This window comes from Sardina pilchardus, chromosome 20, assembly GCF_963854185.1.
Source record: "Sardina pilchardus chromosome 20, fSarPil1.1, whole genome shotgun sequence".
In the NCBI taxonomy this organism is placed as follows: Eukaryota; Metazoa; Chordata; class Actinopteri; order Clupeiformes; family Clupeidae; genus Sardina; species Sardina pilchardus.
In genome coordinates, this window is record NC_085013.1 from 23,711,337 (window position 1) to 23,726,760 (window position 15,424).

At 41.5% G+C, this 15,424-nt stretch overlaps 1 protein-coding gene across 1 annotated transcript in view; it reads left to right on the plus strand.

Moving 5' to 3' along the window:
* nrxn3a (neurexin 3a) overlaps positions 1-7,560 on the plus strand; it is a 288,371-nt gene extending 280,811 nt beyond the window's left edge. The window contains exon 20 of the mRNA XM_062522061.1: positions 5,861-7,560. Coding sequence (XP_062378045.1) covers positions 5,861-6,513 — 653 coding nt within the window. The 3' untranslated portion in view covers positions 6,514-7,560. The remainder of the gene's footprint in view (positions 1-5,860) is intronic.
* Positions 7,561-15,424: the final 7,864 nt, after the last annotated feature.

The window sequence follows — 15,424 nt, forward strand, 5'->3', positions numbered from 1 at the left end:
AATGGCTTAGGTGAAATACAGTCTCTAAATAAACCGCTCACAAAAAGTAAGGAAACTTGACTTTGTCCCATTATATCTCCACTTTAATAATACCAATCACTAAAGTGTTGTATGTAATTTTCATCGTTTACTAGTCACCTTTACAATGAGGTACAGCTTGTAAGCATTGGGCTCCCATGGAATGAGCAACACAAGCAAACGTGTAAGTAGTGCCAACGAAAAATGTGCCAAAATGGCCTGTTATGCTGTTGGAATTCACCTTTGTTACTTCAAGCATTGACGATTGCACTATCCCACAGAAATGAGGAAAACAAAACATGTTAGGCATACATTAGTTCATTTTATACTCAGTGTCAGGGTCCTCAGTAGCGTGTAGAGGATCCATATGCAGCCACAACAGCTTGGCACCTTCTTCTCATGCTGGTCACCAACCTGGCTCATTCTGCTGTGGGATGGCATTCCATTCCTCGATAAGGATCTGTTAAGTCAGCCAACCTGGTTCTGTTGGTGACTCTGGCACGTACAGCACGCCCAAGCTGATCCCACAAGTGTTCAATTGGGTTGAGGTCTGGACTCACGTCACGGCAGGCCATTCTATCCTCTCCACTCCCAAATTCTGGAGGTACTCTCTGATGATCCCAGCTCTATGGGGGTGAGTGTTGTTATCCTGGAGGATGGCATTTGGTCCCATATTCTGGAGATATGGAATTGCCACTGGCTCCAGAATCTCATCCCGGTATCTAAACTCACCTGGTAGCACTTGAAGCCCAAAACGAGATGTCTGGCAGCAGAACCCTATTACTGGCCATTTTGGCACATTTTTGGTTAGCACTACTCAGACATTTGGCTGTATTGCTCATTCCATGATTGCCCTATGCTTACAAGCTATACCTCATTGTAAAGGTGACAAATCAACGACAAAAATGATATGAAACACTTTACTGGTTGGTATTACTAAAGGGGAGATATAATGGGCCAAAGTCAAGTTTCCTTACTTTTTGTGAGCAGTTTATATAGCTAGCATTGTCCGCAGCTAAAAATCAGCCTGAAATAACACACTTTGGCACAGGAATACAGCTTTAAGGTAACACATTGAAATGCAGATATAAACTGTGTAGTGAGAGGCTGGGCAGTTCGTATTGGCACGGAGACTGCGAATCCATTAAAAAATCGTAGAGTCCAATCCTTCTACAGAAAAAGCTCAAGCACAAAAGAATCAAATGTGTTGCACTTCATTGAAGAAATAGTAATAATTACACATTCATATTTCTAAGGGCCTATATTTGGGCCAGTTTTACAAAATCACTCACACAACATCATATTTTAAGCAGAGAAAATTGTTCTGTGAACATTTACCATGAGAGATAAAGTGAGACTTTTTACACATTCTACCGTGGTGTGATATGTCATTGCCCAGAGTAACACTGACAGGGTTCAGAAGCAGGTTTAATTATTTACACAGAATCAAACGCCTTTGTTTCAGAACAGCGAATCACAACATATCACAGATCCCAAGCAGTATTGCTGCCGATACAACCTGATGCCTGCGTTTACCACAATTTTAATTAATTTCCCGCCTATTAGCTGTGGCTTATACATTGATTTTGCAAAATTTCTTCTGCTATGAGGTTGATACACGGAGACAGTTAATATGGTATTAATAAGGTTTTGTTTCTTTTAACTTGCATAAAACACAGCCCTGCGGCTTATACACAGTGCGGCTAATACACAGGAAATTACTGTAACATAACTGTATCCATAGATTTGGCCAAAAGTGTGAAAGGAGCACAGCAACATTTTGGTAAATTAGCTTACTCACCGTTTCGGCCAGAGTTAAACAAGACAATGGATACCCGTCTCGTCTCCATCTGTGCAGTACAGTAAGTCAGTCTGACGTACCCATCGTTAGCCTAGCTTAGCATAGCTCATTGCGATGGTTGGAACCAACTGGGCTATTAGGTCCCATAACTGACGAAATACCTCAAACATTTTCCTATTTGCATGTTATAACTTGTAGAGTTACGTGTACACATACCAATGTAAAATTAGACACAGTGTTTTTCTAAGCATATACACTAATCCAACGAAACACGGAAGTAACACAAAACCGCCATTACTGCGTGCCTGGCTGCTAAGAAATTAGCTCGTTGGTTCCATAGGCGGCTGTTGCAGAAGTTAGCTGTCATTAATACACGTCTTAATACCTTATGGTGTTAATAAATTACCTTCATTGGTAAGTTTTGGTACAGTCTGACATCATTGATCCAATGTTCCCTTTCACCTGACATTTTCATTCATTAGCAGTCCTCTCGTTAGACATTCTTTGACAGGATGCTTTCATTGAAAAGCACAGACAAGTGTCACTCGTCACACTCGCAGGCACGCAGTAATGGCGATATTCAAGATGGCAGCGCCCATAAAGTTCGCGCTGGATTAGTGTATACTGTAGGCTACATGGAACTATATTCTCATCCAGGTGAAGCACTGGTACTTGGGCGGAGTGGTTTGCAGGCGGCACCTGAAAAGCCCTATTGTTGCTGCAAGTCCCTTGTAGCAGTGCTTCACCTGAATGTCTAGTAGACAGCTCTACTTCGTTAACAAATTGAATAGGAATCACCCATGGGATCGGTTACAAAGCATGATAAAGTGGTCTGTGAAATCTATTCCATATGAATTTCATTGTCAAAGAACAAAATCTCAATCACTCTGTATTTGATTGCCCCTCTTGTGGAATTCCTCAAAAATGACTGATGTTGAACCAAAGTCTGTAGGTTTGTCTTTTTCCTCAATGTGTAATCACATCAGCAAACAAACAATGCTAAAAACAAAGACCTCATTAACTTGATGGACCTCGTTGAATATCTCAGATGAAATCTTAAAAGCGATTGATAACCTACAGCCCTTGGTGATGTGGAGCTACAGAGCTGTTACCTTTGACCCTCGTCTCACGTCCTACCCACCCCCCAAGCCTGCCCCCCCCCCACCCCACCCCCCTTTCCTCTACTCTCCCTAAATGCAACTTACTTTAAGCATGCATCAACATCTGCAGTTAAAGATTAACCCATTTCTCAGCCAATTTTCTCCTCTCTTCTGACATACATCCAGACTGCACGCGTCTTTTACGTGTTTAAAAAAAAAAAAAAAAAACTAACCAGGACAGATATATTTGTCGACGGGGCACATGACGGAGGCGACAGTTAGCCACTAACTGTCCTTCCCAAGTGTGTCTTTGATTCTTAGTGTGTGCATCTGGTTGTAGTGTGTGAAAATTCAAATTGCTTTGTTCTTTCGTCCTTGGGAGTTTTGTTTCATAGTGTACAGTACACACCCTCAAACCAATTTTAATTTTTTTTTTGTTTGCTAGTATAATTTTGGAATTGCTGATACTTTGGGTTCAGTTTTTTGTTCTTAAAAAAAAGAGAAAACATAGTAGCATTGAGAGTAACACTAAATGTGATTTTATAAAAAATAATAACCTATTTGATAATGTTTTGATTTTTATACTTATTTTTCGATTTGGAACTATTTCAGCGAATATTCTATGTGCTTAAAGTGATGCTACTACTTGATCAAATTAAATAGTTTGTATGTTACAGTATAGTTATTTTTTATTTAGTCATTACGCAGATCCCTTCCCCTTCATGAAATCCCAAAAAAAGCACATATTATTGTCGATGAAAAGGTTCCAGATCTGCTGATATGTCCTCTTGTTTTAAACTATACTGATGAACAATTGAATTAATGAATGGTTGCCAAAAAATAAATAAAAAACAATAGAACTGCATGGCGAAGAAGTTGCAGTTTAGGGTTTGTCAGATTGTCAGTGTTAGAGTTTTGTTCTTTTGCGTAGATGGGCATGTATATGCTCATTGTGTGTATATCCCCATCCCTTCCTTACAGCCAAAAGCTCTAATGCCGCTCGACCGCTTCGTTCTGCCTTTACATGGACATGGCCACTGACTTACTCAATCACGCCCATCATTGTCATCTCCTACGTAGTATGTTCATAGATCCCCCCCCACCCCTCTCACAGCCCCCCCACCCCTCCCCTCCCTACCCCTCCCCTCCCCTCCCTCCTTCTAGTTATGGTAAAATATGTACAGTCATTCATCCATTCAAACCTAAAGAATAAATGAATTTAAGCAAAAACTTATCAAATTATTAGAATGTAGATATTTATTGAAAGATATATCAAGATCTGAAACTCAAATATGTACAGTTTTGTATTCAAACTGGGTTATTTATTGAAGAAAAACAAAACTGAATTATGGTGAATTTTATTTTCCATGGTCTGTGGTGTGAATGTATGTGTTGTTGCCGCCCTGGTCATTCATGTCTAGAGATATATCTAATGACAAATATACTGGCTAAAATATTTTTTTCTATGAGAAACTTGTCCAAGAACATTCTTACACAACTTTCTTTTGTAAACTTTTTTTCTTCATGCCAAAATCATGCGGGCAATTTGATGATGTAAGTGAACAACCCCCTACCCCGTCTCTTTTTGTGTGGATAAATCTGCTCTTTCAATTTGTGGATGCCTTCTGTGATGTGTATGATAAACAGAGTTCTTTTTTGTTTTACATGTGCCGTCTTTTTTGTGTGATATTTTCCTTTTTCGTACAATATTTATTTACGTATTTTATTTATGCTACCGTATCTCTACTTTTGCCATGATATTAGCATGTTAATTACCATGTATGACCATTGATTTATTGAGTTACTTAACTTCACTCATACAGCAATGGCATGCTTTTACCAGAATCTAGTCCAGCATCCCATCAAAAAAAAAAAAAAAAAAAAAAACTGTAAAGGCCTCAGATATAAATATACTAAACATTCAGCTGTTATGATGTTCCAATCTTCCATTTTGGTGGTTTGACAAAAGGCATTCAAAAGGCGAGAGGCCTCCCAAGGAGCCAGGCTTTTAGCAGGGAGGTAGAACATGAAGGGCTGTCAGTATGATACGTTAGTCTCTCAATCAGCACGGTTTTAATGCTCGTGTGGTTTAAGGATTTTGTAAGGGGTCCAGTAATCTCACCAGTTTGAGTTCACTGTTAAAGCGCGGAATATGGCTGATGGCAGCGTCTCCTTGAAATACCGTAAGCACTGTACTTGGGCATGGAAGAGAGAGAGAGATATTTGAGTGTTTGTGTTAAGTCTTACGTTTTAGTCATCAGTCCCTCTTTCTTGTTTTCAGATACGATGTATTCATCAGAGTTAGTGTTAGAGACTTGCCTCTTTTGTGATGCCGCCCACGCATCTGAGAGTCTGCTGTAGTCCCCACAAAGTTTTGTGTAAGGCCAGTTCTGGCTCATCTTTGCAAGCCTCTTGAAGCCTTTTGATGTTTGTTGTTTGATTCTTCCTTTTGGCTCTTTTTGATTTCACATTTTGATACATCCTAATTTTGTTAGTTGATACATCCTCGTAGTTTCATTCGTGAGTCGTGATTTGACAAAGTGAATTGTTTTTGTGGCATTGCTGAGGTGCTACTTGTCACTGCGGTGGTGCTGCCACTGTCTCAGCCCTAACTGTGATTTCTGTTGTCTCTGCTCTCCTCTAGGAGAATTCAGTATCCCAGTGCTAATTGAGGACCCCCTAGAGTTCTCCCCTTTAGCCACACGTGCACCCTCCATCCCCCTCCCCCCAACCCTCCGCCCCCTCCCTACCATTCCTGAGACCACCAAAGAGTCCCTGTCCATGGCAACTGAGGCGGGGGTACCTTGCTTGTCGGACGGAGGCAGCGATGATTGTGATGATGGCTTGGTGATATCTGGGTTTGGCTCTGGGGAAGCATTCGACTCTAAACGCCCCCCTACTGATGATGAAGATTTTTACACCACCTTCTCCTTGGTAACAGATAAGACCTTGTCCACGTCGGCCTTTGAAGGTGGCTACAAAGTTCACGTGCCTAAGTGGGACGCCAAGGACTTTAGACCTAACAAAGCCTTCGAATCTGGTAGGACTACCACTACTACAACGGCCGCGTCTCTAAACCCCAAACTGAGTCGCGCTGGCGCAGGTGCAGGTGTGCCCGTGCCCCCTCCACCCGAGAAGCGACCCGAGCTGCCCGCGGGCAAAATGAATAACCGAGATCTCAAGCCCCAGCCAGACGTAGTCTTGCTTCCGTTGCCCACGTCCTATGAGGTAGACAGCACCAAGCTGAGGAGCTCGCTAATAACCACCCCCATGTTCCGCACTGTACCCACAGCAATCCCCACGGAGCCGGGCGTCAGAAGGGTTCCTGGGGCCTCCGAGGTGGTCCGTGAGTCTAGCAGCACCACAGGGATGGTCGTCGGGATAGTTGCTGCTGCCGCATTATGCATCCTTATTCTCCTGTACGCTATGTACAAGTACAGAAACAGAGACGAAGGATCTTACCAGGTGGACGAGACCAGGAATTACATCACTAACTCAGCACAGTCGAACGGAGCCGTCATGAAGGACAAACAGTCGAGTTCGAAAGGCAGCAACAAGAAACAGAAAAACAAGGACAAGGAGTATTACGTGTGAATGGCAAAGTGTTGCGCGCGAGAAAGAAAAAAAGAAAGAAAGAAAGAGAGAGAGAGAGAGCGAGAGAGAGCAAAGACATTTTAAAACAAATCTATCTTGTCGGGAGTTGCAATTTTAAGAAAGGAAAGAAGTTTCTGCCAGAGCTGTGCTGAGACGTTGAACTATGACATGGACTGTAATATAAAGCACACTTACTATTGTAAGAATACCAAGATGGTACATAGAATCATTAGTGACCTTATTCTTCTATATGGTCGGAGACGTTATCAGTGTAGAATATTTCACGGCAACATCATAATCCTAAGTGACTTTTAGAGGTATGTGATCCATGGCGTAAATCTTGTTTTTGTAATCCTGTACAAAAAAGGAGAAAATTATTTCGGCCATTTCAAGCATGTAAGCGACACATAGTGCTGGCAATTTTACAAGTGTGGGATGAAAAAAAGAGAGTAACAATAAGGACTCCTGCCAAAAAAAAAAAATCTAATGAAACTTTGTATTGTTTATACATTATATGTGATGTCTGATATAATTTTTTTGCTCTCTGCAAAAATAAGAGAAAAATGTATTCAATGATACCAAGTTAGAAAAGGACAGATTAGTGGAACACTGTCACCCAAAAGAGATTCTCTTAATTGTATGATGACTGTAACTTTTGGCCATGTTGGTGGAGAGAGCTAGTTGGTGTCTCTCTTTGTCTCAGTAAAGCGACTGATTGTAATGCATGTCATCTTTAAGCTACAGTAAACTGTGTTCAACTTGGCTTGAACAAATCCACCAGACCAGACAGTGAATCATCAGATGACTCTTTTCGCCCTCAAAGTGACAACGAGAAAAACAAAAAGAAAAAGAAAAGAAAAAGTCCCTGGAAAAATATCTATTTTTCTTTGCTACCAGTGCTGGTCCTTTCTCAGTCGTATGTGTGTTGGTCCATTTTATCTTGTTCTCTTTTTTATGAAGCTGTATGGTGCAGGACTGGAACAGAACTATACCACTGTTAAGGATGTCTATTCAGAAATAAATCCAATGTGAAAAGTGTGAATTCTATCTGTTGTCACAGTCAACTGCGTCAAGAAAAAAAAAAAAAGCTGAACAAATTTGTTTACATATTTTATGAAATTATAGCAGTTGTACCTTGTAGGTAGATATTGTATATAACACCTATGTTGCGTTTTTTCAGTAGTTCAGCTGAAAGAACAGACCTTTGAGCTTACTGTATCTGTGTGTTTCATGACAACACTCTTGAACTTTTACACAGATGAAGACTTCAGTATGAATAAAAAGGAAAGACATGCCCATATTTTCTGAGAAAAGTTGTGAGGAATGCTAGGTTAGACAGCAAAGCTTTCTTGCAGACATGTCTGACACGCATGAATATAAAATTGACTACAAACATCAAAGGCAAGACACCCTTCCTAACGGTGTGAAGTCACTGCTGTTGTCAGTTATTTTTATTCCAAGAAGAATTGACAGAACTGAAAATACATGCAAACTATTTGGGATGCAAGGTGATTTCATACATCATATCCTGCCAACACGCAGTGCTTATTACCTCAACTTAGGACAAAACAACCTCCTGCTTCCTGCATTCATGTGTCGTGTCAATCACTCAAGTCATCTTTTTTTTATCGTTTAAGAATATACCTTATTACTGTTACATGTATTGACATTGCATTACCGTTTGACTTTTTGCTATCCAATTTTTACTATGTGTTTATTATTTATTTATTTATTTTGTTGACTTTACACATCATGTTTGTTTACATATTTGTTTAGATTTCATTCAAAACAGTTATTTAAATAAAGCATTCCACAGAAATTGTTTACAAGTTTGTCATGATCTGTTAGTAAGAGTTCTTGTGTATATCATGATTTGTTTGCTGGAGCCTTTTTGTCTGTTTGTTTGTTTGTTTGTTTGTTTAGTCCACAGGGGCAGCATTCACTCTTACTTTTATATGTTCATCAATGTAAACCTGCAGTTTACATTATAGTAGTGGTAAGACATAGAACCTGTAGGTGGCAGGTGTGGAGTGTTGAGAAGCAGGATGCAGATTTTTTTCTCATCGAGATGAATTGTAAGAATGTGACAGGTAGAGATATTTTAGGGGGTGGATATGGAGGCATTAACAACCGTTACCGATATTGGCCTGCTGACTTTGGTCAGTCGCTGACCAAACTCAGAAGTGTCTTACCGTACTCAAACCGAGTTAAGTCCGATGAACCAGCCAGTAAACACTTAAATGCAGTGGTTCATGGACGTTTGAGTTGCCAGGCCCTGAGATCTGGCTGCCAGATCAAACATACTGTGAATTCACGATGGGATGAGCACACATACTCTAAAGATGAGTATAGACTTCATTACACTCTTACCTCGAGAGACCATCTCATGTCCCATGCGATGCTGAGTATGCCAGGGAAGAACTCCAGCAAGGTAGATGCTAGTTTCCCTCAAGGAAACGGACGGACAGAATGGGAGTTTCGGCCTTACTAAAGTTAGAGGGCAACACGCCCTTGCCTCCAACTGACGACTGTTATTTTTGTATAATTCAGAATCTAGAGTATTTAGAAAAAAAATAATTATAGCTGTATAGATCTAAATGAATCGCCATGCACTATGAAGAGTCATTCTATGCTATTAAGCCCTCTGTGACGATTTCTTTTTTTTATAGGGTTGTGTGCTGATGTTGCTTCCAAATTTCCCATTATTCGTTTTTCTTGCATTTCTTCAAGAAACAGTTGTGCTGAAACTGTAACATTCTCTGCGTGGTGAATTCTTGACAATCATGGCATTAATCTCTTGAATATCTCTTAACAAATGATCAATATTTTTATTTTCACTGCTGTCATTGTTTTTGTATTGCTGGTACGTTCATTGTAATCAGTTTTTTCAGGCTGCTATAGTAACTATGTTAAAATTGCAATTGCAGCTTTACGTGGGTCAGCAAAATATAACCTTGTCAAGTGAATGTCAGATGTTATACAAGGCAAGTATTAAATGCATGTGCAATATGCTTAATGCAGTGCTTTTAAATGGAAACAAATCAAGATGAAATATAATAAATATCTTTATTCTTTCTTCTGATCAGCCAGTTACCAAGTTTTGACTTTTGGGGGAAACAAATCTGAACATTGCGCCTGGGTTGTATTTGTTCGATGTCTTTTACCTCAACTTTTTTAATGACTCTTCTGTCTGATGTGTTTGGATGAGAAGGAGGGAAGACAGAGGGGTTTTCTTCTACAGGTGTGAGTGACCACTGGACTGGACACAGTAAAGCCTACTGCGACGTACCAATAGTCCTCCTATAGCCCGACGGAAGGCATGCCACTCATGGTACTGTATGTAGAGGATCTTCCTCTTGAGATCCTGTAGTGTTTGTCACGAGTCAAAAGAACTCCTCATCTCGTCTCTCTGAAGTGTAGTGGCACAGAAGTGAATGCTGCAGGTACACGGGCTTGTGAGACTTGTGGCATTTAGTATGCTTCTGCTGGCCTTTCCCATGTTAGCAGGCAGACACCGTTTGAGCTGAAACCAATTTGTGAGGTGTACGATTTCCAAATGAACATCATATTATATGGGTGGCTGGTTTATTGAACTGCATTGACCAAGGAACGCCTTTTCTCTGAGCAGCAGGAGAGTTAATTAAAATTCAAAAAAGGCTAAAATTCAATAATCCCCCAACCAGTTCCAGATCAGCTCAACTGATTATTTCACATCTTTTTTTTTCTGTTCGCTAAAAGTTCGTCTCTACCAAAAAGGAGAGAAAAGAAAAGACATGGAGAGTGGAACCAAAGTCAATCTGACTCAACATTGTGTTCTCAGAGATGTAGTTCAGTTGAACATTTTGAACATTTGAACATTTCTGATTGAGCTCGGGGTTTTTAATCTTTTATGGCTGCATCCCAGATCATTATCGTCTTCTCTTGCTGATTAGACACAGAGTTTGGCCATTCTTTAAAACTCTGTCATATTGAGTCTAGGCAAAAGGTCGGCTGTGTGTGTGTGTGTGTGTGTGTGTGTGTGTGTGTGTGTGTGTGTGTGTGTGTGTGTGTGTGAATCTGCTGATTTAAATCAGAGAAAACACTGCAGCTCTCTACTAACTGTAAGCAGGGTGATACATCATTTCAGAAGTTGCAGCAGCTGTAGCCTAAGCTAAACAAATAGTATAAATTATATTAATGATGCATACACTCTTAAAACTAGTGTTGGAAACAACACAGACTGTGTTGTCCCTGGACACAGAGATGTGTTAACAAAACAACTCAAGTTGTGTTTTCAAAACAACTTGTGTTATTTTCAACACATACTGTGTAACGAATAGAAAATAGCAGTGTGTTGGAAACGACACAAACCATGTTGTTCCTATCTGGACACAGAGATGTGTTAAAAACAACACAAGTTTCGTTTTAAGAGTACAATAGTGTTATAGGGGGAGATTGTAAAATGATTGAGCTGCTATTTACATACACCATTGAATATCATACATTGATCTCTATCTCAATAGCACCTTCTGTTACAGAAAAACTTGCAGCATAATACTGCTATTTAGCATTTTTTTATGTTTATGGTTATATGCAACTTACAGTGATATCAATATCATTTACATTTACATTAAAATGAACGATTCATTGTAAAGTCATATGGGCTAAAATAAAATAGAATTAAAAAAAAAACTATTGTTGATAGAATAAACAGAATTGACAGAATAATAACAATAACCATAAACATATATAAACCATCACTGTAAGGAAAGTGCAATAGCTGAACTGCTCTCTTGTCTTATATGGCTCCAAGCGTTATGTTAAACAAATAGCAAAACATGCAACAGTATGCGTATCTTACCTATAAAGCTTTTATGTCATTATGGTATATACATATAATAGTGCACTTTAGCAAAGTATTGACATTGTATGACTGAACATGACAAAGATTTTCTGTATGTATGTACACATGTGTGAGTGTATGTATGGGTGTGTATGTGAGTTGCATTATAAACGGGAAAGAACCGCTGTTCTTTAAAAGGTCATTAGAGATATTCAAGCTGTTTTCATTAAAATGTATGTTCTGCAAGCGATCAACCTCACCACTAAATCCATTAGGCCACATTGCATCACATGGACCATGCTACAATGTATAGACCGCCTGTAGGCCGTAATTGTTTCCATAATGTGTGAATGTGCTGTAAGTTGAGACCATTAGACTTGCGTTTAAGACCATTCTGGTTTTATAGATTTAATAAAAAACCTCTCGCTGAAACCATTACATTTCTGGAATCCTACTCTCTGCATCTAGACTAAATGCATAGATTCAGCTGCAGTAGGTTATTCACATACCCAACGGATGGCGCTCAAGAGCAACTTACTGACTCATGAGTCATGTCTAATGTTACTTTGCTGTGTTGGAGGCACCATATTCAGGTTCTTAGTCACTGACTCCTCAGTGTGTGTCTTAGTCAGTGTTAGCCAGTGCCTTCGCAATCTAAAACACACCAGAACCTTCCATGTCTCTCTCTCTCTCTCTGGTCGACCGTATGGGCCTGTAGCATTATTCTACCAGGCATAAACTGTGCTTCCAAACCAAGACGTGCAAAAAGTAAGCACATGCAGTTCTGACAGGTGCTCAGAAAGGAACACAAACAAATCAGAGAAACAAGCTCTGGCACACCTGGGAAAGAAACCTTTCTTGAAGTGCTCAGAAGAAGGTGATGCATTTTTCATACTAACAAGCCTGATGAAGAGCTTTTCTACTGTAGCTCAAAACTTCAAGTTCAAGGGAGAGGTTTTGTTTTCAAGGAACAGCGAGTCGAATTTAGTTTCTCATCAACATTGTTCCACAACATCTATGTATCCATCTATCTATCTATCTATCTATCTACAGTATCTATCTATCTATCTATATATCCATCTATCTATCTATCTATCTATCTATCTATCTATCTATCCATCTATCCATCTATCTATCTATCTATCTATCTATCTATCTGTCTATCTATCTATCTATCTATCCCCCACCAGAGCACAACAATCAAGTGCCACAAGTTTTTGTCTGAGAGATCTGTGTAGGCTGAATGCTGGGAGGCCCAAGGGACAGCCCAAGGGATCCTGTGGAGAGTCATGTCCACAGCCATGGGCAGTGCCTCTGAAGTGTACAGTACACTGTACCTCAGTGGCCAAAGTCCTCATAGACTGCCACCCGCCCACAGCTCAGGACAGCCTGCAAGCAATGTGTACAAGACAAGTAGTGTCTGAGGCACGAGCACCTCGCCAGAGTTTTATTGAGATTTAATGTGAAGAGGCATTTGAAGTAAAGAGCCTAATTTGATCAGTCATCAAATCACTGTTAAGTGGAATGACCACAAACTGCATTCACAGTGTTTATCCAGTCCCATATCATTAAGCAGCAAAACTATTAGAGTGAGCAGTGGACAAGCAAGAAGCCATATGCGCATTATGTGAAAAAACTAAATGTGGTCCTCTTTTTCTTGTTGACAGTGAAACGGAATTTTAAGGAAAAGCTATTTAGCAACATTCCAAAATTCAGAAATCTGAATCTGTATTCTAGAGCCTGCACCCGGAACAGGTCAGTCACAGATGTGGTTTTGAACTACAGTAGGACAGGCCGAATGAACCTGTTCACCCGGCTGCTTTGAAACAGAGGAGGAGGGTCTCAGTGACCTAGTTCTCCGCTGACCTAATACATTGTATAATGTTATGTGAAATATAAAATAATGTTACATAACGTCGCAGACCACACAAAAGCCGCCGTCCGCAAGCCACAATCCAAACTCTCGGAATTAAACACTGCCCACTGCCAAGCCCGGGCTCTTCTATTCCGAGAGCTTAAGGCACGCCACAGCTTATGGAAGCCCCATCGCTACACACATACAGTACAGCTTTGTCAGCAGGGCAAGCAACCTCCATCTTGCCACAGAATGCACTAAACGCATGGGAAACTAAAATATGATAATGCTTTGTTTTATAAATGATCTGAACACAATGTGGTGGGTTCAGTCTGAACTTCGGCCAGCCCAAACATGCTATTGTACAGATATTGTGAGAGCAATGGGTGCTGACATTGCTCGAGGGAAGTCTGTGTTAATCAAACATAATGGAAGACCGGAGTGCAATTTACATACGTATAATGAAGGTGAAACCTGTTTTGAAAACATGGAGCATGTTTTGATATAGCTGAGTTACCCTTCTGAGTTATTATGCCATACTGATGTGAGCTGTTAAATATTTAGTCACAACAGAAAGAACAACATGACAAAGAGTCAACATGACAGTAACACACTTTACACAAGCACACACACACATATGCACTCATGGTCGCACTTAAAAACACTTTCACACATACACATGCGCAGACAGACATACACACATACGGTACACACACATGGTCACTAAACACACACACACACATGGTCACTAAACACACACACACACACATGGTCACTAAACACACACACACACACACACACACATACACTGATGAAAAAAGATAGTACATGATCACATCCATCCTTCAGCTGTCTCTAGTGGTTTCCCCCTGGAGGCGTCTTTGATGCCTGTGTGCTCCATTGATGAAGAGATGTCAGCCCAGCCCAGCCCAGCCCAGCCCAGCCCAGCCTCGCTCACTCATGCACTCACCCACCCACTCACTCACTCACCCACCCACTCACTCACTCACCCACTCACTCACTCACTCACCCAGTCACCCGCTCACACGCTCACACACTCACTCACTCACTCACTCACTCACTCACTCACTCACTCACTCACCCACTCACTCACCCACTCACCCACTCACTCACTCACTCACTCACTCACCCACTCACTCATCCACTCACCCAATCACTCTCTCGCTCGTTCACTCACTCACTCACTCACCTACTCGCTTGCTTACTCACTCACTCACTCACTCACTCACCCGCTCACTCGTTCACCCGCTCACTCGCTCACTCGCTCACCTACTCACTCACTCACTCACTCACTCATTCACTCACTCACTCACTCACTCACTCACTCACTCACCTACTCACTCACTCACTCACTCACTCACTCACTCACTCACTCACTCACTCACTCACTCACTCACCCACTCATTCAGTGCAATACTGGGTACCTCGGTGTGCTGTGTGCGTCGTGAGTGAAATGTGATGGGGGCCGGTGGACGGCCCCGAGACAGCCAGGGCCATATGATAAAAGGCCTGCTGCATTATTAATATGACCAGGCACAGGCACCGCCAGCGTGGGAGATGAGACGAGACGAGACGAGAGGAGAGGAGACGAGAGGAGAGGAGAACTATATGGAGGCCACCTCACAGGAATACTAACAGTGAGAACCACGTGGACTCAGCAGAGGCAGTAGAGGAAGTAGCAGAGGCAGAGAAGGGGCAATAGCAGCAGGGGCAGAAGTAGCAGCAGGGGCAGAAGTAGAAGTATGGGCAGAGGTAGTAGTAGGGGTAGAAGTAGCAGAGGCAGTAGAGAAGGGGCCATAGCAGCAGGGGCAGAAGCAGCAGCAGGGGCAAAGGAAACAGGGGCAAAGGAAACAGGGGCAGAAGCAGGGGTAGAAGTAGCAGAGACTGAAGAAGCAGGGATAAGAAACAGTAGCAGAGGCAGGGTTAGAAGCCACAGGGGCAAGGAGTAACAACTGCAGAAGAAGCAAGGGCAAGAGTAAAAGCAGCAGGGGCAGAAGTAGGGGCAGGGGCATCTGAAGCTGAAGCAGCAGAAGTCAGAGCGCGGGCATGGGCGCGGGCAGACACAGCGGGAATGTGACTATTAGAGACTGAGCTTGGGGCAACAGAGACACAACAGAGAGCATTGTAGCCAAAGACACAGCACATCAATCCAAAGAGACCAGGAGCGCTGAAGCCAGAGGGACGTCTCATTCTCTCTTTGTGTTTGATCACTG